General features: G+C 30.8%; 2 protein-coding genes across 2 annotated transcripts; both read right to left on the reverse strand.

Annotated features, from left to right (window-relative positions):
- Positions 1-2,498: 2,498 nt before the first annotated feature.
- Positions 2,499-10,607, reverse strand: LOC100796619 (G-type lectin S-receptor-like serine/threonine-protein kinase LECRK3). Its single transcript, XM_026125671.2, has 3 exons — positions 10,475-10,607; positions 9,689-10,394; positions 2,499-5,502 (listed from the first exon to the last, which is right to left on the reverse strand). Exons 1-3 carry the CDS (start codon positions 10,533-10,535, stop codon positions 3,189-3,191), a joined length of 3,081 nt encoding a protein of 1,026 aa, XP_025981456.2. The 5' UTR covers positions 10,536-10,607; the 3' UTR covers positions 2,499-3,188.
- A 5,138-nt stretch (positions 10,608-15,745) lies between these two features.
- Positions 15,746-17,367, reverse strand: LOC102666350 (uncharacterized). The gene is made up of 3 exons (XM_006598579.1): positions 16,902-17,367; positions 16,586-16,779; positions 15,746-16,483 (listed from the first exon to the last, which is right to left on the reverse strand). The coding sequence occupies exons 1-3, from the start codon at positions 17,365-17,367 to the stop codon at positions 15,746-15,748; spliced, it is 1,398 nt and encodes a 465-aa protein (XP_006598642.1).
- Positions 17,368-23,929: the final 6,562 nt, after the last annotated feature.

Here is a 23,929-nt window from a genome sequence, read left to right on the forward strand (position 1 = left end):
TGTTTTAAACCCTTGAGTTCATTTTTAACTAAAGTTAAATGCACTTTAAGGCCTCAAAAAACTTAGATTTTGACCTGAGATGAATTTTGGAGTGAAACCAGTTCCTACAATCTTGTTTTTAGGCATATAAAAACTGTTCTTAGGATTTAAGGATTTTCTCCCAAAGAATCTTAAGAGTACCTTGAAAACCACTTGGTTTGGAAGCCGAATTCTAAACTCTTCACTCTTAGCTAACGTCTTACCAAACAATACAATATGCATACATTGCATTTAAGACCAAGTATGTTCTAGTTTTAGACTTTTAGTATTGGATTTGAAAGAATATTGTTCCCATCTTTCCCCATTTCAAATTCTGAAACTAAAATCCTAAATAATTACCATTTGGAACCCCAATTGCATACACAATCTCTTCTTATAGGTAATCTCCTAATTGCAATTGCTTTGCTTCATGAGTTAACCAAAATCAACCTTGGCTTGCACTCAAAGAACAAAACCTTCAAAATAGTCTCCAAAACACCTCTTTTACTCCCAATATCTCAAACCCAATTTCAATTTCAAAATAGTATCAAAAACCTTGGCCTACACATAACCCATTTATGTGTGATGATTGGAAGCTAAATCCAGACCCCAAAACTTACTGCCATCAAACAGCAACTTATCTGACTTCAACCCTCAACAACACAAAAGTTCAACCACAAACAAGCCTAACTCAAATTTTGTTCATCATGCAAAGCCAATGTCTGTGTCTACCCCTCAAACAAAGATCAGTACCAATCAAGCCATTCTCTAGTGGGGGTGATTATTATTTTCTAAAACAAAACCAACTTAATAAGTCTACCCCTCAAACAAAGCCCAATAGCAATCTACTCCTCTAGAAATCACAATTCTCATTCAGACAAGATAACAAACAAACAAACAAAAAAGTTCTAATCATACTCATAAACCAAAAAAGTTGTAATCATACTCATACGCGTCTAGCAAAATAACAATATTTACATAACCATACTCATAAACCAAATATAACCAAAATTATAAAATAGGCACCTTGGGAGCACGAAGCACCTTGCGAACACCAACGGACTGAAAGTCACCACCTTCAGCACCTTGCAAGCACGAACCTCCTTGCAGTGACCACCTGGGTAACGTGCAGTTACAAAGAAGAATAAAAGAAGAAGAAACGAACATACAAACAAATAACAACAGGAACAAGAAGAAGAAAAAGAAAACCCTGTACCGTGAGGTTGTGAAGAACAAAACCCTGTACTGTGAGACTGTACCTGGGTAACGTGCAATTACAAAAGCCTGTACTATGAGGTCGCAAAGAAAAAGAAGCGAGGAAGACGAACAAAAATAGAGCGCGATGAAAGTAGCTAGGGCTCGCGTTCTCAAATTTTATATTATAAGTACAACATCGGTTTTCTTTGAAAAACCGATGTTAAGAACTATACTTTATTTACAAATATGCCATGCGTTTTACTTAACATCGGTTTTGTCTATAACCGATGTTAAGAGGCCGATGTTGAAACTGTTTTTTTGTAGAAGTGACACCAAATTGTATGATCAAACTGTTTGGATAATTTTCGATAGATAAATTAATTCTTAATTAATCATCCCTGAAATTGATTATATCCTTTAACTTAAATTAATATATCCATAATCCATGGAGTATAATGGAGTATTGATTTAAGACAAGGAGCATCTATCAACCTTGATCATAGGCTTTGATTGACTTTGAAAATCGACAATTAACTGTTGTAGGAATTTTATAGGAACTAAGATTGGGAAAAATTGGTATTAGTGAATCATAATCCCCAATCATTTTCAATATCACTCAAATCTCTCTTTTGCGATAGTGTCTTTTTTTTTCTTTTAAAAATCAAAAACCAGAAAAATACTTCAATCTTCTTTTCAAATTATCTCAAATGTTTAGTTTTATAATTTTGATTATTTGATAATACAATTGGTCTCTTAGGTTCGTTAATTGGATTTTTAGTCCATTGGTACTACTGCGTGGGTACATTTACCCTTGTATATGAGCACTATTTTAACACATCAATTATTGAGCATTTCAAGGAACATTTTCAAGGACAACATTAGCAACATTAGATTTGTAGGAAGACAAAAGCTTTATTAGTTCAATAAAGTCCCTTCTATTCAATGAGTAAAGACTTTCATCATTACCTCTAAAAGCGCATGCTTAAAATATGAGTCATCTTATCGCATCAATGGAAATCTTTAGCCACAAACGGTTGTTGGCAATAATTTCAGCACTTTCCCTATCAAATATTTTTTCAATATGTTGAGAATGATCAATTAAATCATCACAAAATTTCAATAATCTTTTATGCAATAAATTAAGACTAACTCCTTGATGACATAAAAATGTACAATTATTTCCATCATTAATTTTTTTTCCAAATTCTAAATATCACTTTACTAAAAGCATTTCTTCCACCATTTCAACCGCTGTGATTGTTATCTAATAAGTAACATGGTAAACAAAATACAACATCCTTGTGAGGTGAATACTCTAATCAACTGGAAAACTTTTTAAACCAAGAAGGTTGAAAGTGTCAAGGAATATTTCCAAATGTAGAAACTAGAAACTTTATATCTATAGGTTGATATGATCCAACTTTTTATGTAAGCTCTACAAATTTGGTCATGTTGGACAACAGATATTCCCAAATATAATAATATTTTCTTGGATCTTTCTCTCATAAAGACATATTAGCATCTTCTATCCTAGGAACTATGAATTGTTATACAAAGCTTAAAAATGAGGAGTTTTAACTTCATTAGCTTGACTCTTAAAATATACATGGAGAGTAGATTTTCTCATAGTGCTCTCTACAACAAATCACAAAAAAAAATAATTTAAAACATACCTAAACACCATATACATTTTGAATGTATGTAAAAAATAATATGTTCTAATTTCTAAAAGATGAATTTAGATTACGGGAAAAAAAATAGATAATTGAGTAACACGCAAGAAGAAAGGAGTATGGTTATTATTGAATACTAGTTGAAAAAGAAACACTTCATGCCTTTATCTTTATTTAAAAGAAGAAGAAAAAAGAAAACGTGACATGAAAAATCAATTTGAAGAACAACTAAAAGAACAAATAAACTGCGAAAAGGTGAAGCAAAGACAATATCAAAATTACATCCAAAAGAAACTAATTTCAATTTTCACTAATAGATCCATGAAGGTAGGGACTTGGGGGTGTTAAAACTTCAACATTTCCTTCTAGCATCAGCAAAACCTTCTTCATTGTTGGCCTAAGAGAAGGATGTTCTTGAATGCACCAAATAGCAATCATCACAAGTTTTTCAAAGCTCTTTATGTCATTAATAGCTTCGTCATCATTTTCTAAAAGAATTTCTAGTCTTCTAGTCTTGTAGCAATCATATGCCCAATCAGTCAATATCCCTTTTTCTTCATTAACAAGCTCCTTTTCTACATTCTTTCTACAACAAATGATCTCTAGTAACAACACACCAAAACTATAAGTGTCAACCTTAGCAGTGATTGGTGCACTTCTAAACCAATCTGGTGCAACATACCCTTTTGTTCCTCTAATTCCAGTTTCAGTGCGGCTTTGATTGATCAATAATAGCTTTGCTAACCCAAAATCTGAAATTCTAGCATTATATTGATCATCCAAAAGTATATTTTGTGGCTTTATGTCGCAATGGATGATTTGGGTGCAACATTCCTCATGCAAGTAAACAAGACCTCTGGCAATCCCAAGGGCAATGTCAAATCGTTGGCCCCAATTGGATTTCAAAGAAGAGAAAAGGAAGCTTGCTAAAGTGCCATTGCTCATAAACTCGTATACCAGAATTCGATGTTGTCCTTCGTTGCAATATCCAAGTAGACGAACTAGGTTCCTATGATGAGTTTGGCCTATTACATTCACCTCAGTTTGAAATTCCCTGTCATTATCTTGGAACAACTTGTCTAATTTTTTAACCGCCACACTAGTCATCTCTATTGTTCCTTTGTATACAATGCTAAAAGATCCTCTTCCCAATTCTTCTCTAAAGTTGTTTGTTGCTTCCACAAGTTCCTTGAAGGTAAAGTCATGCAAATTCTTTTTAGCAACACTTTTGTTGGTTCTACTACTTTCGATCTTCTTGCGGTTGCACGAGAAACCAAAATATAATGCACCAACCAACATCAAAATGATTAACACAGAGCCGGCCAAAAGAACTGATAACACAACGATCAAGACATCATGATCTTTCTTCCCATTTGGGTTTGGGAAAGAGGTCAAAAGGTAATCATTTTTCATCAATTTTATGACAGAAGTTGCATTTACTCCCTTATCTCTTCTCCCATTTGTAAGTGGAAGTTTTTTCTTCCAACAAGAACTTCCACTGAAAGTAACCAACACACACAAGCAATCTTGCAAACAAGATTTTGTGCATTCTTTAAGACTATAAGGACTTAATGTTTCATAATCAGATGTAGGCCAATCAGTGTTTCGCAATTCCTTCATTATGTAATCATCTTGTGAAACCATATACCCACCTCCTTGACAAACAACTTGGAAATTTGGTACGCAACCACCATACATGTTATTTGAATCAATTAAAGAATATCTCTCTGGGCAGTTACATATTGGCCTTTGGTCAGCTTTGAGATTGCATATGCTATTAAACCCACAAACACCTTCGCCATCTGTGAATGTAGAACTCAAACAAATATTTTCTGGTATAGTCTTTGTAGTGACCCATCCTTGTCCTTTTCTTAGATCTTTGGGGTAATATGATACGGTAAAAACTCCATCATAATTGATCGTTGCTTTGTAGTAGAAGTCATTAGTTGAGATCGTCTCATTTGGCTTGGTAATATAAAACTTCTCCCCACTTTTTTTCAGTATGTATAAGAAGCCTGATTTGTCAAATATCAATTTCATGCCAATATTCGTTTGGTTATTAGCATCAGCAGTGCCAGTATCATAGTAAGGCTCATAACTGTAGTTGCTAGGCAAATTGATAAGGCTGAGCACAAGATTTACATCCTCTTGTAAATGAAGTTTGAATCTTCCATGAGAGAAGTTAAACTCTCCTCGTCGTGAAAAAAGTTTTCCATTTAACTCCATTACTTGATTAGGTACTAACGTGTCAGTTGGATGGGTGAAAGTCTCCCATAGTGACACAGCATTTTGGTCTAAGAGTTGAAAATTTCCATCATCGTTCATTAGACCATTAAAAATTGTACCTGATGCAAAATTTGATCTCCATAGCTCTAAACCTTGGGGGTTATTGAGCACTAGTCCAGAGTCATTTAGTTCTAACCTTGATCCTATAGGAGCAGGGTTGTCTCCATTTGCAAACCAAATAATGGTCTTATTTGGCATCTTGTCATACCAAACAGCCAACAAGAAAAACTCATTAGGAAGTTGGTAAAACCCAAATGCAAAATCACCTGAAGGAGAAAGCCACCGAGATGTCCCATTTCCAGCCATGAGTGAGTCCCCAACACTTCGGCTACATTATATTATAAATATTAACAATTATTATTGATCTTTGAAAGAAAAAAAAAAAAAGTGCAAATCAATGTTGTTAATAACCCAATGTCCAAGTACATGTGTATAAAACAACCAATCAAACTTTATTGAGAAATATGTCATAATGTTAATAAAATTAGAATTTTTCTTTTGGTGGAATAGAATTTAGGTGAGTTGGATCAAAGCCTTATTAAGTAATGGTAGATCTAAAGACTCAAAAAATATTTATAAGTAGTCTAGTTTTTATTAGTAAAATTTTATTTATATACACACACTTGAGTCTTGTGTGAGTACTCATTTGTATATTTTTTTTAATGTTGAACACTCAAATTTCTAGTCTATCAATACATTATTATTATGGAGTAAAATTCATTTATATTGATACCATTAAATAATTTCAGTTTCATTTTCTTTTTTGTTAATTTTACATAAATTCCACCTAACAATAAATAATTTTTTGGACTATTTCCCGATTTGTACGTGTCATCCTTGTGCAGTGGCCATACTAATAATAAATAATAATGTATATTGGTTAAATTATTTTATAATTTCCATTATTTTTACTTTTCTTCAAACAAAGCGTGAGTTCCTCTTAGAAAACAACAACCGCTTTATAAATAGCTTCTCGCACTTAAGAAGGGTTGAGTATGTTAGAACTAGATTCATGAATTTGAAATGAGTATTAAACAATTAAAGTATTCCTAAAAACAATATCAAATAAAAAATAATGTAGGGTTATCAAATAAACTTATAGGTAATTTTTTTTAAAAAAAATTATGTTAGTTTGAGAAAATTAGTATACTTAATCTTGTTATTTATTGAGTATCTTAAATCCAAATAATATAAGTTGTACATGTCAATATCGATAAAAAAAAATAAGTAAATATAAATTTCACTAGATTGGATTTTTTTATTTAAATTTAATTTTAAGTAAAAAGTTAAATAAATTTTGCTTAATAAAGTTCATATTATTCATACTTAAATATTTCTCTTATTGTATATTTTGATGAATTTATAAATTGATTTTTTAAAATAAAAATAAAAAACATATCTCACTTTGACAAAGATTAATTATTAACAAACTAAATAATTTGTACCAATAATACGGTTATCAAAGTCACTTTATTCACATATTTACTAACATATATTTATTAAAATTTAAACTAAATAATTAATAATATATTAAAAATATAAAATAATATAAAAAATTATTTCTATAAATTTTAAAATATGAATTTAATATGCGTTAGACACAGAAAATTAAGTTAGTTATAGTAAAAAGAGGGATGGGTAAAATTTAAATTGACATGAGTGTCCTGTGTGAGTTGAAATAAAAGTAATTAAATATGAAAGACAATATCTAAACCGAAAAGAAAAGTAATATCCTGTCCAAAAGTATTTGGAACATGTTATATGAAATTATGCATGCTTAATTCCTCCCTCATTGAAAAACAATGAACAATGAGGCAAATGATTATTTTATTATCTTTTATTAGTATTTAAAAACATAGAAGCTTTTAATTTTATGTCTGAATAAATACTTATAAAAATAAATAAAAGATAAAATAAATTACTTCTCATTAGTTAAAATTAATTTATGGACTTTAACACTGCAACAAAATCGATTTTTGGCGTCAGTTTAAAGTGTCCACTGCCTGCGGTTTCAACCGCTGCTAATTTCTCCAAAAATTCAAGTTTACAGTTGATTTAACTCACAAAAAATTTGATGAATTTAACGTCTCATTATTTCTATATGTTAAAAGGTTTATTTAAATACGTCTATTTATTATCTAAATGCATATGCACACCTCTTAATTTTAAAGCATATACTAAAAATTGAAAGGAAGTAGTACTAATATTTTGATAGATTAAAAAATACATTGAGAAAAGAAATAAAATAATTATAAAAGATGAAGTAGTTAACTTAATAAGAATAAAAAAGGATAAAATTAAAAAGAACAAAAAGTATCAAGTCCTCCTAAACTTTATCATCGTTTTTGCAAATAGACACCTAAACTTTAATTTTGTCACAACTATTCTTTAAAGTTTATCTCATTTCAAAATAGACACCATGAACTTTAAATTTAGGCTTCAATATTTTTTTGTCGCCGTAAGTTAACATTTGTTTTTGGTCCATACATGTTCATTTTTTTAATTTTAATCCTTGTAAATTGATATTTTTAATTTTGGTTTTTGTAAATTTTATTTATTTATTTTAGTCCCTTTAATATTTTAATTTTTTCATTTATAGTCTCCATAAATTTACATAGGAGCAAAATTGAAAATTCATCAACTTATTAATACTAAAATTATAAAAATAAACTTAAATGTATCAAAAATGATAAAATATTAATTTAGAAGGACTAAAAATATATTTAAACTAAAAATATATTTAAACTTAAATTTATTATGATTGATATGTAAACTTTAACTTTTTTTTTATAAATGGACCCCTTGAACTTTAATTGCATTTCAATTGATTTTTAAAATTTATCCTTTTAAATAGCTTTTTTAAAGTTATTTATCTTAAACATTAATTATTCATTAATTTTTTTTGTTACAACTAATTTTTTCATATTTAAAATATAATAATGAATATGAATTTAGAAAATATATATAATAGGGAAAATAATAACATTAATAAAAAAAGTTTTTATTTGATTTTTTAGTTATAAATTTTTATTATGTTTTAATTTTTGGAAAATATATTTATAAAAAAAAATAAAAAATGGTTGAGATGAAATAAATAAATGGTGAAAATTGTTTTGTTAACAATTTAACCCCTATTTAACATAAGAAATTGTTTATGAAAAGCGTAAATTTTAAGACTTAATTGAGATGAAATTTTTTCCAAAAACTATTGAAACGAAATTGAAATATAGGTTTCTATGTAAAAAATATGTAAAGTTTAAGGATTGATTGAAACAAAATTAAACTTTATGGTGTTTATTTATAAAAAAAAAAGATAAAATTTAAGAGTTAATTGTAACAAAATTAAAGTTTAGAGTATTTATTTGTAAAATGAGTAAAGTTCAAGGGAGCTTAATACCTTTTTTCCAATTAAAAATGATGATGATGATGAAGAAGAATTCTTGGTTAAAGTTCAGAATATTTTTAAAACAAATATTTTGAAACAGGAATAGCATATATTGGACCGTAGGATAGAGGAATTAGTGGGATGAGTGTATCTTTAATATATTAATATATGAGACAAAAACTAAGTTACCTCAATTTGCTGACATAATATATATATATATATATATATATATATATATATATATATATATATATATCAATTTTAATTTTATATATAATTAAATCATAAAATTAAAAGATTGTAAAGCTATAATTAAGATATACTTAAAATAAATAATATAAATATAAGATTATATTATACAAAATATAATTCAATAAATTAAGAAGTTTTATAAATACATAATTGTTTTAAATAATATATTCTAAAAGAGAAACTATAAACACAAAATAAGTTTAGATGATTAATAAGTGAGTGATTTGTAAAAAATTATATTCAATCCCCTTAAATAAGATTAGTTTAAATTTTATGAATAAAATAAACGTAATTAAAAGAAGACATCTCATTAAAGTGAATAATCATGTTATTTAACGAATATTTCACTAAATACTTATAATAACTACATGATTTAAAAAAAAAAAAATTGAGATGACAAAATACATATTTAAAATTTATCAAATCTAATTTCTAAAGTTCAAACCTATCAAAATTAGCTTCAAATTAGGCTGAATTAGTTCAAACCTTATGATTGGTAAATTTTACATTAGATAATAAATGTGTAAATATACTTTTTTTATTAGAGAGTCAGTTTTTGATCTAACTCAACCCCAAAATTAGTTGGAGGGATGAGACAAAAAAATTATTTTCTCTGCTCTTGTTAAGCTTGTACAAAGAATTACAAGATAAATTAAGAATAATGATAGAATATCTTATCTTATATTCTATAATACATTCTATCAAATATAAACTGATTAGGTAAACTATAGAATATTTTATTATATATTTTGTCACTTTTATGTTAATATATAAAAAAATTTAACAATTGATGATTTGGATCCAACACATTCAATGTAAAAAAGAATTATTAAATTGCCATTTAATCATAAATTAATTTTTATAATAATTATCTAACCTGTTGCTAGATGTAGGACAAAAGACAATGTTGTAATCGACAGGATCGTAGCAGCTGAACATGCTGGTTTGGTCGCCTTTTGGGTGGCTGTAGGCTTGCGGGCATGAAGTCTTGAATATTTTCGAGTAGTACACGCTTGGTTTGCAGTTGGATCTCGCATCACCACCAATACAACAAAAATATCGTTCTTGGGACCGCCGACCACAGGGGTTCTGACACCCCACCACTTGTCCATTTTGTATTGTCTTTAGCTCCGTCGGACACACTCTATTCATATCGACCGCACACCCCGTGCTGTTACACTTGCTGCTGCTGCTTATGGGAACAATTATCGCCGGCACATTGAATCCGTCAACTAGGCTCACATCATAATAGTCAGCATAATGGGTGTGCCTTAAGGAAAACTCTAGAACCGTGACCGGCATAGAACCTGCTTTTCCGTCACATGCTATCTTTCCGGAACCGCAATCACCGGTGACACAAGAGAAATTTCCTGAACTGTTGGTGCAGAGAGTGCGGCCCCAGATCCGACCGTTCCATTTTGCAGGTGGAGTCACAGTGGAAGATTCGCCACTTCTCAAAACGAAGCCAGTCGTTGAAAGATTATCATTTCCCTTTAACGTTGAAAGATTAACATTTCCCATTAACGCTGGCCACACCGTGTAGTTGCATTGGTTAACCAAAGTGAACTTCGTGGAATTGACCCCTGTGAATTAAATGAATGAATAAAGGAGAATGAATTAATTGAAAGTTTAGCACAAGTGGTTGTTTAAAGAATCGAATCACCTGATGCTGATAATTGAAGCGTTAGTATCAAAAGTGAAAATAACCATGTTGGCTGAACCATATTGAAAATGAATAGGAAAGAGTATGAAATGAAGATTAACGAGTTATGTGCAAAGTTTTTCTTTTCTCTGGATTTATTGGGTATGTGATAGCTAGCCCGTAAGTCACGCCGAACGGCCCAAGACTTTATTTTCTTCTTGGTTTGGGACCCAAGTTGACTTTATTTTCATTTACATAAGGAATTTTAAATTTTCAACGAATTTGAAATGTTTTGAATTACTTTGATTTTAATTTCTTTTATTTATTTAAATTTTTTGTTTGAATAAATCAATTTAAATTTTTTCCATTTTAAATTCTTTGTTTGAATAGGACAATTTAATTTTCTCCATATGTAAAATTTTAATTTTATATTTTAAATAGATGAAATTTTAATATTAAACTTTATAGAAAATAAACACAGTCTAATTTTAAAATATTAATTAAAAAATATTTTCAATTTTAATAATTTATAAATACAAAATATTAATAATTTTAACTAGGTTGTTTTGCCTAACCACAACCAGGGATGTTTTTAAACCGACATCAACCAAGACTATTTTTCCGTCGATATCAAATAAGGTTTTTTTTTTTTGTCAAAGTATGCCGAAAATATTTGTCAGCTGACATCAGTCGGGGCTATTTTTTGGCTAACATTGGTTGAGTCTATTTTTCAACCGATGCTGGCTAGATTTTTTTTTCCAATGTCGGCTAGGGTTTGTTTGGCCGACACCGGCTAGGGTCTTTTCTAACGACATTGACCAAGGCTATTTTTAGTCAACATCAGCCTAAAAAATCCTAGCAAGCGTTGACAAAAAAATCTACCCAATATCAGCTAAAAAATAGGTTGATCGATGCCAACCAATAGAACCTACTTGATGTCAGCTGAAAAACATTATTGGTCAACGTTGGCCAAAAAATACCTAGTCGAAGTTGGCTAAAAAATAGTCCTGATCAATGTCGGACAAAAAACCTACCCAACATCGGCTATAAAATAGCCTTGGCTGATGTTAGCTAAAAAATAACTCTGATCGATGTCGATTGAAAAAACTCTAGTGGATGTCGACTATAAGAACCTAGTTGATGTCGACTAAAAATAGTCATGTCCGATGTCGATAAAAAATATATAGCTGGTGTTCGCAGAAAAAACCCTAGCCAACATCAATCAAAAAACCTAGCTAATGTGATTAAGAAATAGCTCTGGCTGATGTCAGCCCAAAAACCCTAGTCGATGTCAGCAAAAAAATCCTAATCGACGTCGTCTAAGAAAATCTACTTGACATCAGGCAAAACACCCTAGCTAACATTGGCTAAAAAATAACCCTAGCCAATATTGGCTAAAAAATAGATTTGGCTGATGTTGGCTGGAAAAGCCTAGCTGACGTCGGCTGAAAAACCCTAACAAGTGTCTACTCAAAAGTTAGTCATGACTGATGTTAGTAGAAAAAATCTAGCCAACATTGGCAAAAAAATCATTGGTCAATATCAACTGAAAAAACCTGGATGACAACGATCAAAAAAATCTTTGGCCGACATTAGCAAAAATTTCCCATGACTGACGTCAGTGAGAAAATAACTCTAACCAACATCATTTAAAAAAATTCTTATTCGATATCGGCAAAAAATAGCTTTAGTTGACATCATACAAAAAAATTCTGACCGAAAAAATCTCGGCCAACGTCAGTAAAAAATAACTTATGTCGATATCGGCTGTAAAAACTTTGGTCACCCATAGTTGTGAGTGTTGAGCGAGAAAGAGTTATGAGCAAGAACATGAATTAGAATGAGCATCTCCAAAAAAAATAATTCAAATTCTATATTTTTTTAGAGAATTTGAAATCACACTATTTTAGTCAATCAAAATGATTCATAAAAATACCAAAAATTAAATCTCCTTTCAAATACTCTATCCAAACAAGTTATTTTATCATGAATCATTTTAAATTCCTTAAAAAATGAATTTCTCTGTTATATTGCTCCATCCAAACACACTATTAGTTTATAATAAAAAAATCAACTAATAATAAATTTTGGCCTTACTTATATATATTTTGTTTCAATTTCATCTCTTGAGTTTAAAGAGTTTAATTTGGTCTTTCATAAGGTCTTTGTTAAATTAAATTGATCAATTCATTTATTTTTGGCACTAATAATATATATATTTTGATTACGTGATATTTTTCATAGTTTGTCATGTATCACTAAAACTGTTAAAGTTAGTCAAAATTCATGAGTCAATCTAACTCACCATAGATTGAGGATGAACTTAATAAAAATTAACCAACTTTGGTTATAAGAAAAATTTAACTAATCCACTAAGAAATCGATCCACCCGAGTTGTATAATGAATTAGGTTAACCCATTTTGCTTTTATCTTCTTGTTTTGTTCATGTTTTATGATTCAATTATCCATAAGACCCTGGATTATTTTATTTTTGTTGCATTATTTTATTCAATTGTGTGTTTTTCCTATCTTTTTTTTTACTGCATGTTTTTCATATTCTTATGTTTTAGTTATATTATTCTCTATGCTATACCTATTTTTTAAGAATTTTTTTTATATATATTTTAGAAGGATCAACCCGTTTAACATATAACTTGTGGTGGATCAATCCAAACTAGCTTCTTATAGGCTCACCAAAAGTGAGCTAGGTTGGGTCAAGTTGGCTCACTTTAACATCACCAAGTTGGCAAAGTTAGTATAAAAATATTTTTATATTAATTTTTCCATCCCTAATTATAAGATCATTTTTCATTAATTCTTGCTTATTAAGTAAAGTAATTAATTACATTAAATCAGTCAATTAATTATATTATCATTTCAAAACTATATTTTTCTTATCTTTTTTTTTTGAATCAAAAAGAAGAATGTTAATTCAAAAAACAGTTTGATACAAGGTGATCGAAACGATCCAACCAAACAACCAGGACCAAAGCAAAAACCTAACAGCCTACATCATTAGCTTTGCAACATGACTTCTAAGAGTTGGATATTGCCAACTTCTATACACTATGTTGTCAATGATATTCCTTTCTATAACCTGTTTATCCACAACTGTACCAAAGCACATGCTATTTCTATAGTGCCACACATTATAAACTGTCTCCGCTGTTGCCATTTTCAGCAGAGCACTTTTCCAACCTTTACCTTTGGTGTTCTCAATAATCCAAGCAAGCTCCATATCCCACTCCCTCGGATCATGTCTTCTACCCAGCCAATCCAAAATGTTCCCCCAAATTTCTCTAGTGCCACTGCAGTTGAAAAAAAGATGATTTATAGTCTCATCAGCACAATTACAAATACTGCAATCACTACTTTGGATCATTCCAAATCTTCTTAGTCTATCTTTAGTAGAGAGCTTTTTGTGACAAGCAAGCCACAAGCAAATGACAGCTCGCGGTCTAGCCTTGTTCCCACACATCACAGACCTCCACGGCACTCTTTGGTGTTCCTCTGTCAGCCCATGATACATAGCACTCATAGGAAACTTCTGTCTACTGAGAGCTTGGTCCCAATGTTGTTGTATCTGACCCAGTTTATCTCTTTGATTCATAATGTTCTTAAGGATCCAAGAACTATTAGGCCTGACAAAAGCAGTAATAGCATCATTGCCCTTCAGATAATATGTATGAACCCACAGCACCCAAAGATTCTCAGAATTTCTGCAAATATTCCAAAGACATTTCATCAGACTAACAATGTTCCAAACCTGCAAGTTAATAATGCCAACACCACCCTGGCTTTTATTCCTACACATTGTATCCCAAGCTACTAGGCTTTTCTTGCTAATCTCTTGTTTACCTGTCCAAACAAAACTTCGGCAAATAGCATTAATCTTCCTAAGAACAAACTGAGGCAGTGGGAAGCACTGCATCCAGTACATTGCAATGGCACTAGTGATGCTCTTCACCAACTGGATTCTCCCAGCATAGCTTAGCAATTTGCTAGTCCAATGCTTCACTCTGTCCACTATTTTGTCTATCAGTGGCATGTACTGCTGAATAGTGAGCCTTTTGCAAGATAAGGGCACGCCAAGGTATCTCACAGGGAGTTTTCCTTCTGCAAAATCAGTTATCCTTCTCAGATTTTCTTTGCTACAACCATCCATTCCTCCAAAGAACATCTGACACTTTGCTGGATTCACCTTTAACCCTGTAGAATCAGAATTTTTTCTAATGGTTTCCATCATCATAGATACAGATTTACTATCCCCCCTGCAGAAAAGTAAAACATCGTCAGCAAAAGTGAGATTAGTTAGGCCAATTTTTTCACATTTCGAGTGATGATTGAAGTCAGGATTTTGCTGCATCTTCACCAAAGTTCTATGCATATATTCCATGATTATCACAAAAAGCATAGGGGACATGGGGTCCCCTTGTCTAATCCCTCTCTTGGCTTGCATAATGTCAGAATAGATTCCATTAACATTAAACCTATAGGAGAATGTGGAGACACCAGTCATGATCCAACTCACAAACTGCATAGGTAAACCTATTTCCTTAAGAATACATTCCATGGCCCTCCAATTAACCATGTCATATGCCTTATGTAAATCTAACTGCATCATCACACGAGGGGTTCCACCTTTCCTGCCATACCCATTGAGGAGCTCATAAGCTAAAAGGATATGGTTGTGAATATTCTGCCCAGGCACAAAGGCAGCCTGGCTATGACTAATGATGCTAGGAAGAATTTTCCCTAATCTCTCAGTTATGATTTTGGCAATGATTTTATACACAGTTGTGCAGCCAGCTATGGGACGATAATCTTTCACATACCTAGCATTATCACCTTTAGGGATTAAAGTTACCACTGTATTATTAAAGCCTCTATACAATCTTTCTGTGTTGAAAAATTCCAGAATAGCTGCTATAACATCCTCTTTTACTATGCACCAGCTGGCCTTAAAAAACTTAGCCCCAAATCCATCAATCCCTGGGCTTTTATCATCACCTATCCCTTTAAGGGCTCTCTCAATATCCTGCTCAGTGATATTGCTCACAAGATATCTTCTTTGATCCATATTAACTTGTTTGCCATTTCTCATAGCATCTATGTCAATATGGTGCAGCTGGCTATCCTCAGTCCCCATGAGTTTCTTGTAGAAATCCATGATCTCATCCTCTATCTCAGACTGGTTTTCAAGTAAGGTTCCATCAGTTTTCTGCAGCATATATATATTTCTTCTATTATTTCTGCTTTTTATAATAGCATGGAAAAAGGAATTATTCCCATCACCTTTCCTTATCCAATCCACTTTTGCTCTCTGCATAAGCATCTTTTTCCTCCAATTCATTAAGATTAATAACCTCTTCTGTCAGCTGCCTCACTCTATCAATACTATCTCCATTCATGTTATTGTTTCTAAGGTTTTCCTGAGCAAATTGAAGATCTTCTCTGGCTTTGATCAGATTCTGCTTTAGATTACTCAGGGGTTTGCTAAACCTTCTCATATCCTGCTGCAGTCTCTTAAGCTTGTTCCACAGTCTCACCATAGGGCTACCTCTAGTAGGTTTGCTCCAACTGGCTTTCACCATATCATTATACCCTTCCATCTCAATTAGACAATTACTGAATCTGAAGTTTTTATTGTTCTTGATAATGGGATCTTTTCTACTAACACAGAGCAGGGAATGGTCCGAAACATTGGCTGGCAGCACTGTCAACACAGTATCCAAGTTGTCTTGAAACCAGTCCAAGTTACCCAGAACCCTATCAATTCTAGAGTAGATGGTTCCTATCACCTGCTTGTTAGTCCAGGTATAAAACTCACCTGTGGTATCCATCTCAGCCAGGCCTGTAGTCTCCATCATGTTCAGCAAATCAATGTACTCACTTTCTGTCACAGCTTTTCCTCCAATTCTATCTTGAGCCTTAGTAACATTGTTGAAGTCACCAATCACACACCAAGGACCCTGTTGATGTTTATGGATAGCCTCCAAATCTTTCCACAGAACTTTCCTTCTATCCAACTGATTTAAGGCATACACTGCAGTAAGTCAGAATTTGAACTCCCCCTGCAAGTTATACACACCCACGTGCACATATTGGCTAGAACACTTAACATGCCTCACATCAATTTTACTATTATCCCATTCAATCCACAACCTCCCATTATCATGCCACTTGTAATTGTCCAGGTAGTTGTGAGGTAGTTTAAGCTTATCTCTTATTTTCTTAGCATTCTTATTTTTCACTCTAGTTTCAATCAAAATAGCAATGGTAGGCCTAAGCTTTAGGAGACGGGAGCTAATCTCCTTTAGCTTTCCTACATTATTTAACCCCCTTAAATTCCAAGATATAATCATGTAACCACCCCTAGGCCTCCTAGAGAGTCATTCAAAACCTCTAGAGCCTTGAAACCATTAGAACAATTAACATTAGATGTACCAATTACCTCTATAGCTTTTCCTGTATGTCTTGCAGCTTTGCCCACTGTAATCCAACCTTCTGGTTTGTCCTCTCCTTCAGTTTCAGTATTCTGCACAGGTGTCTTTGGAAGGGGATCTGCCTTTACCTCATCTGCTTGCTTGTTCCTAGGTATCCATTTCTTGACAACTTTCTTCTTTCCACATTGATGACCAGCCTTTTGACATTTCTCACAAAATTCTGGCTTCCACTCGTATTCCACAATCTGCTTTATCTTTCCTCCAGTTCTGTCAGATATGGTGATTTCCTCTACCAATTTTTGGGTAGTATCAACCTCAACCAATATGCGAGCATAAGAAACTCTAAGTTTCTGAGTTGTGCATTCATCAGTCATCAAAGGATTGCCTATTGCGCTGCCTATCTTGTTCAAGCTTTTCAATCCCCAAAGGCATAGAGGCAATTGTGGTAACTTTACCCAAATCGGCATAGTTTTCTTATCTTTATATCTACTTAATTGTTTCTCATATTTAGAGAGTAAATAATTAAGTAAGGATATTTAGGAAAAAAATAATTAATGCATCTAAAAATTAGATAAAGAATCTTATAAAAATGAACAAATAAATTTCTGAAAAGAATTTTATAACTAGAGAGAAAAGAAGTATTAAGTGCCTAGATCAATTGACATATGATTATGTCATGATCTTGAATTTGAATTCTAAATATACAATTATACTAAATACTCGATGTTAGAGTTTTATAATCCAAAGTATTCATATCCAACCTAAGTAAGATTACTTCTAGTGGATGATAACTATCATTTATATATATAAAAAACATATATTTATTATTAAATAAAATCTATCAAAATTCATGAAACTTATAAGTTATATTATTTAATAAATTTGGAAATTTTATTCCATGAAACATATTTTTAGAGTTTATTTCATATAGTTTCTTAGTAGTAAATTTTACTTATAATTTTGTTTTCTTAATAAATTTTCACTACAAATAAAAATATTAAAAATATCGTATTGACACTGCTCTAATATGCAAGTATCAAGAAATACCCTTCTGTTGGAAGATTTTAGGGGTTTGTTATTACCCCGTATTGTTGATGTGTAATCTTGGGTGAGTCACTCCTCTGTAGTAAAAAAAAAACTTTTGGGATTGGACAGAAAAGGAAGACTTTGAAAAGTCGCAATTGGAAAATCATGGGCAGCACCGTGTTGACGAAGAACGAAACTGGTTGTCCCTTTTGTCCAACTTTTGCTTGGAAGAAATTTATGATGACAGCTTCATTTGCCAGCCACACATCTTTTATTGCTCTCTAAGTAACACATTTTTTTTTATTGTTTGTTGGTTAAATAAGTCTTATTAATTTAGAGATGTGATGCAATAAAGAATAAAAATAATGGTGTATTTGATTTTTAATTTTAAAAAAATAAAGAAAACTAACACTCAGAAGTGAACTAGAAAATATCTCAGTCTGTTTTTTCAGTTTTTTGAAATACTTGTTTCTGAAATGATTTTTAAAATGTAATAAATTTTAGATGAAAAATTAATTACTGAGTAACATGAAAATATTTTGGAAAGTAGCTTTTTAAATTAAAATGTGAGAAGAAGATCAAAATTTACATAAATTTATGCAATAAAAAATGTATAAAAATATTAGGATATTTTTTTTAATCTTTTATATTTTTTTATCATGATTATATTTAGTTTTCTTTCTTATCTTTTAAAAATATTAAAAATTGTGTTGCCTCACCCATCTTTCAAAGCAGAGCATCTCAAAGCATTTCTAGTGCAAGTTTCTTTCCAAGTGCTTAGTGTGAAGAAATCGTTTTTAAAATTTTTTTTGGCACCGGAACAAACCCACGTGGCTGGTGTGTTCCTTCGCTCTTCAGAATCATTTCTTATATAAGAAATGATATCTTACAATTAAAAAAATAATTTCCTCACACAAAACAAGTATAACACACGAGGGAAAATAATTGTCCCAATAGAAAAATAGTGAACATAAATTCATTGATCAAAGAAAACCACAATAAATCTCAAAAATCATAAAATTTGAAAAAAAAAATATCATTCAAATCTAGATTCAAACAATATAGTAAAGGGGGGAAAAGGAGAAAAGAATTTTCATAAACCAAATTGAAGAGATGAAAGGGAAAAAAGATTGGAAGGGGAAAACCAGATGTCCATTGCAGTGATAACTAGATGCAACTATGGCCGAAGGCACGATGGAGACTTCTAAGCCCAGCAAAGACGACGCAATGGAGACACAACCATGGTCGGAGGCATTGACGCCAAATGCACAATGACCAGCATCGATGTTGCGTCAGTCCTATGATTTTGATATGATTATGTGAATTTGTTTGAGAGGTTTTACTTCCCATATTGTGAGAATCATTTTTGTATAATTCGTTTGTATTTTGGACAAGATTTACTAGATTAACATAATAAATTGTTATATTGAGATTATGAAATTGTGATTGAAATTGCGTATAAGTGATAAGTTGAATATGTGATAAATTTTGAGATACATGGGTATTGGAATATTGTATGTATTGAGTTGTGAGCTATGAATCATACAATCACACGATTATAAGTCTTAAGAGCTATGGATTGTAGATGATGTCACATAATAAAAAAACATTTTTGTGAGTAAAATTTAACTATCAATAATTTTTAATAGTTAATTAAACATATTATATTTTTAGGAATAATATTCCCAAAAATAAACATATAATTCGTGAAACATACAATAAAGTATGAACATTATTTAAAATTATCCAAAGTGAACTTCGTGAAATTGACCCCTGTGAATTAAATGAATGAATAAAGGAGAATGAATTAATTGAAAGTTTAGCACAAGTGGTTGTTTAAAGAATCGAATCACCTGATGCTGATAATTGAAGCGTTAGTATCAAAAGTGAAAATAACCATGTTGGCTGAACCATATTGAAATGAAGATCAACGAGTTATGTGCAAAGTTTTTCTTTTCTCTGGATTTATCGGGTATGTGATAGCTAGCCCGTAAGTCACGCCGAACGGCCCAAGACTTTATTTTCTTCTTGGTTTGGGACCCAAGTTGACTAGTTGACCGCAATATTATGTACACAAAATAATAATATTAGTAAAAGATAATAATTAATTTATAATAAAAAATATAATAATTATTAAAATAAAGAAGTTGATAGACCAGGTCCTTCTATCTAAGGATTAAATTCTATTCTAACGATAACATCCAAAGAGCTATATGTAACAAAGGATATATGTAAAAAGTGAAAGCTACCTTCAAGATTTTTTTTAGTTTATTAACATCTAGGACTACAACTTGAACCAGCATTCAGTTTTAAGGTACCAAATCGACTATTCTGCCTACAACCATTGGTAAAAGATAAACGTCCACAAAATAACATATTTCATTTAGTTTATAATAAAAAATGGACTAATAATAAATTTTGGGTCTTACTTATATATATTTTGTTTCAATTTCATCTCTTGAGTTTAAAGAATTTAATTTGATCTTTTCGTAAGGTCTTTGTTAAATTAAATTGATCATTTCATTTATTTTTGGCACTAATAATATCCATTTTGATTACGTGATATTTTCATAATTTGTTATGTATAAAATTGTTAAAGTGAGTCAAAATTTATGAGTCAATCTAACTCACTATAGATTGAGGATGAATTAGATAAATAAAAATTAAAACTTTGATTATAAGAAAAATTGAACTAATCCACTAAGAAATCGATCCATCCAAGTTGTATAGTGAATTAGGTTAACTCATTTTACTTTTATCTTAATGTTTTTTTCATGTTTTATGATTCAATTATCAATAAAACCCTGGATTATTTTATTTTTGTTGTATTATTTTATTCAATTGTGTGTTTTTCCTAGCTTTATTTTACTGCATGTTTTTCATATTCTTATGTTTTAGTTATATTGTTCTCTATGCTATACCTATTTTTTTAAGATTTTTTTTATATATATTTTAGAAGGATCAACCCGTTTAACATATAAGTTGTGGTAGATCAATCCACACTAGCTTCTTATAGGCTCACCAAAAGTATCACAGTCTGTTTTTTCAGTTTTTTGAAATACTTGTTTCTGAAATGATTTTTAAAATGTAATAAATTTTAGATGAAAAATTAATTACTGAGTAACATGGAAATATTTTGGAAAGTAGCTTTTTAAATTAAAATGTGAGAACAGGATAAAAAATTATTATCAAAATTTACATAAATTTATGCAATAAAAAATGTATAAAAATATTAGGATATATTTTTTAATCTTTTATATTTTTTTTATCATGATTATATTTAGTTTTCTTTCTTATCTTTTAAAAATATTAAAAGTTTTGTTGTCTCACCTATCTTTCAAAGCAGAGCATGTCACAACATTTTTAGTGTAAGTTTCTTTCCAGGTACTTAGTGTGAAGAAATCATTTCTTAAATTTTTTTGGCACTAAAACATTCCCACGTGGCTGGGTGCGTTCCTTGACTCTTCAAAAATAATATCTTACCATTAAAAAAATAATTTATTCTCACAGAACAAGTATAACACATGGGGGAAAATAATTGTCCCAATAGAAAAATAGTGAACATAAATTCGTTGATAAAAAAACAACCACAATAAATCTTAAAAATCATAAAATTTGAAAAAAAAAATGTCATTCAAATCTAGATTCAAACAATACAGTACAGGGGAAAAAGGAGAAAAGGATTTTCATGAACCAGATTGAAGAGATGAAAGGGAAAAAAGATGGGAAGGGGAAAACTAGAGATGTCCATTGCAATGACGACTAGACGCAACTATGGTCGGAGGCACGATGGAGACTTTCGAGCCCAACGAAGACGACGCAATGGAGACACAACGATGGTCAGAGGCATCGATGCTAGACGCACGTTGACCAGCATCGGTGTTGCGTCAGTCCTATGATTGTGATATGATTATGTGAATTTATTTGAGGGGTTTTACTCTCCATATTGTGAGAAGTATTTTTGTATAATTCGTTTGTGTTTTGGACAAGATTTACTAGATTAACGTTATAAATTGTTATATTGGAATTATGAAATTGTGTATAAGTGATAAATTGAATATGTGATAAATTGTGAGATACATGTGTATTAAGATAGTGTATGTATTAAGTTGTGAGCTATGGATTGTAACAATCACACGATTGTAAGACCCTTAAGGGCGACGAGTTAATGTGTGATGATGATGAATATTGTGATGAGATCCACTATGGGAACTCGACGAGTTTAATCACTTTGAGGTGCGATTAGTTAAAATTATTTTGAGAACAAGTGAGAAATCATGTGTTTTGTACAGTTCATAGATAGGGTCTGCGTGCTAAAATATTTTTTGGGTTGGACTTGAATCAGGAGGGAGAGACCTTGACGGACTTTTTGGAGTATAGGCCTTGGGGATAAATACACTCCATGTGAATGTTCCTTAAAGCTTATGCTGATCCCATATGGTTGAAGTGTTCTCGCAAAATAGAGTGACCATGATTGGTCTCCCTATGATTTTACCTAGTGAGAGTGATCTGATTTACCAATGTGTGATTTGTCTTGTCATGTATTCCTAGCGTCCGACAAGGTTTTTCATTGACATGATACCACATTGCATATAAGATTGAGTTTTAGTATATTTGTTGGATAATGCTTGTGCATTGATCGATATTGATTGGTTGAATGGTATAATGTTTTGATTCTTGAGTACGTGAATGATGTGAAAACGTGTGAGACATATAGTGTTGAGATGTGATGTCATGTGATAAGTGGTGGAATAACGTGAGCTGTGTTTAAATAAGCTATATTTCATTTTATATTATATGTATATCTATGTTGTTCCATTTCTCTCTATTAGTTAGAAATGTGATACTCACTCTCTGTGTGTTGTTTATATTTGGATCCTACGTTGATATCAAACTTTATTTTCGTGGGAGCAGATGATTAGATGGATAGTTATGGAGAACCTCATGTTAGAGGACGCTGAAACACAATGCTCTGATAGGATGTGAGATTTAGGTATGAGTTTATGTATTATTTGCATAATATTCTGAACATGATACTTTATGTTATTCCGTTGCTTAACTTATTTTCTTTTGTATAAAAATTAGATGGTCTTGTTTTGAGCTAGAGGTGTTTTCATATCATTATTTGAAAAGTTTTTAATTTAATGATTAATACAAATATAAACCTTTTATCCACATGAGTTTCTTTATATTTATTAAATAAAATTATTTTAATTAATTTTGTATTTTCATGTATGATATTATATAAATATATATGACAAGATATATGGTGTTACATAATAGAAAGTCATCTTTGTGAATAAAATTTAACTATCAATAATTTTTAATAGTTAATTAAACATATTATATTTTTAGGAATAATATTTCCAAAAATAAACATATAATTCGTGAAACATACAATAAAGTATGAACATTATTTAAAATTATTGATTCTTTTAGATCATGTAAAGATTAAGGACAATGAAAAAAAGTCATGATGTTTTTTTTGTTTAACTACAATAGTACGCATGGACGTCTGTCAAAAACATAACAACATGACAAAAGATTAAGGACAATGAAAAAAAAGAAGTCATTGTATTACTAGTATTAATTTGGAAATGACATCGAATCAATAAAGAATGAAACTCGCATATTTAATAAAATTCACATAAAAAATAAAATAAATTCACAAATTTAATCCAATGGAAATAAAATATAAAAAAAGTATTTATGAATACCATCTTCCTAACTTTTCATTCATAATTTAATCCAATAAAAAGAAAATTTTTATAAAAGTATTAAAGAATATATCTTGCTAACTTTTTTTTACATGACAGAGCAGCTTCAGACTTGACCAGATATGTGTTGCCAAGAAAACATAACTCTTTTTCCTGCATGAACAAGTAGAACAAATTATCAATAATGGGTTAAACACGCATTTTTAATTTGGATTCTATACATCTAGTGCATTCTTACTATGGTCTGTATTCGTAAGAATTAAAATAAAAATGTGCTACATGACAC

Source organism: Glycine max, chromosome 15 (genome assembly GCF_000004515.6).
Source record: "Glycine max cultivar Williams 82 chromosome 15, Glycine_max_v4.0, whole genome shotgun sequence".
Taxonomy (NCBI): domain Eukaryota; kingdom Viridiplantae; phylum Streptophyta; class Magnoliopsida; order Fabales; family Fabaceae; genus Glycine; species Glycine max.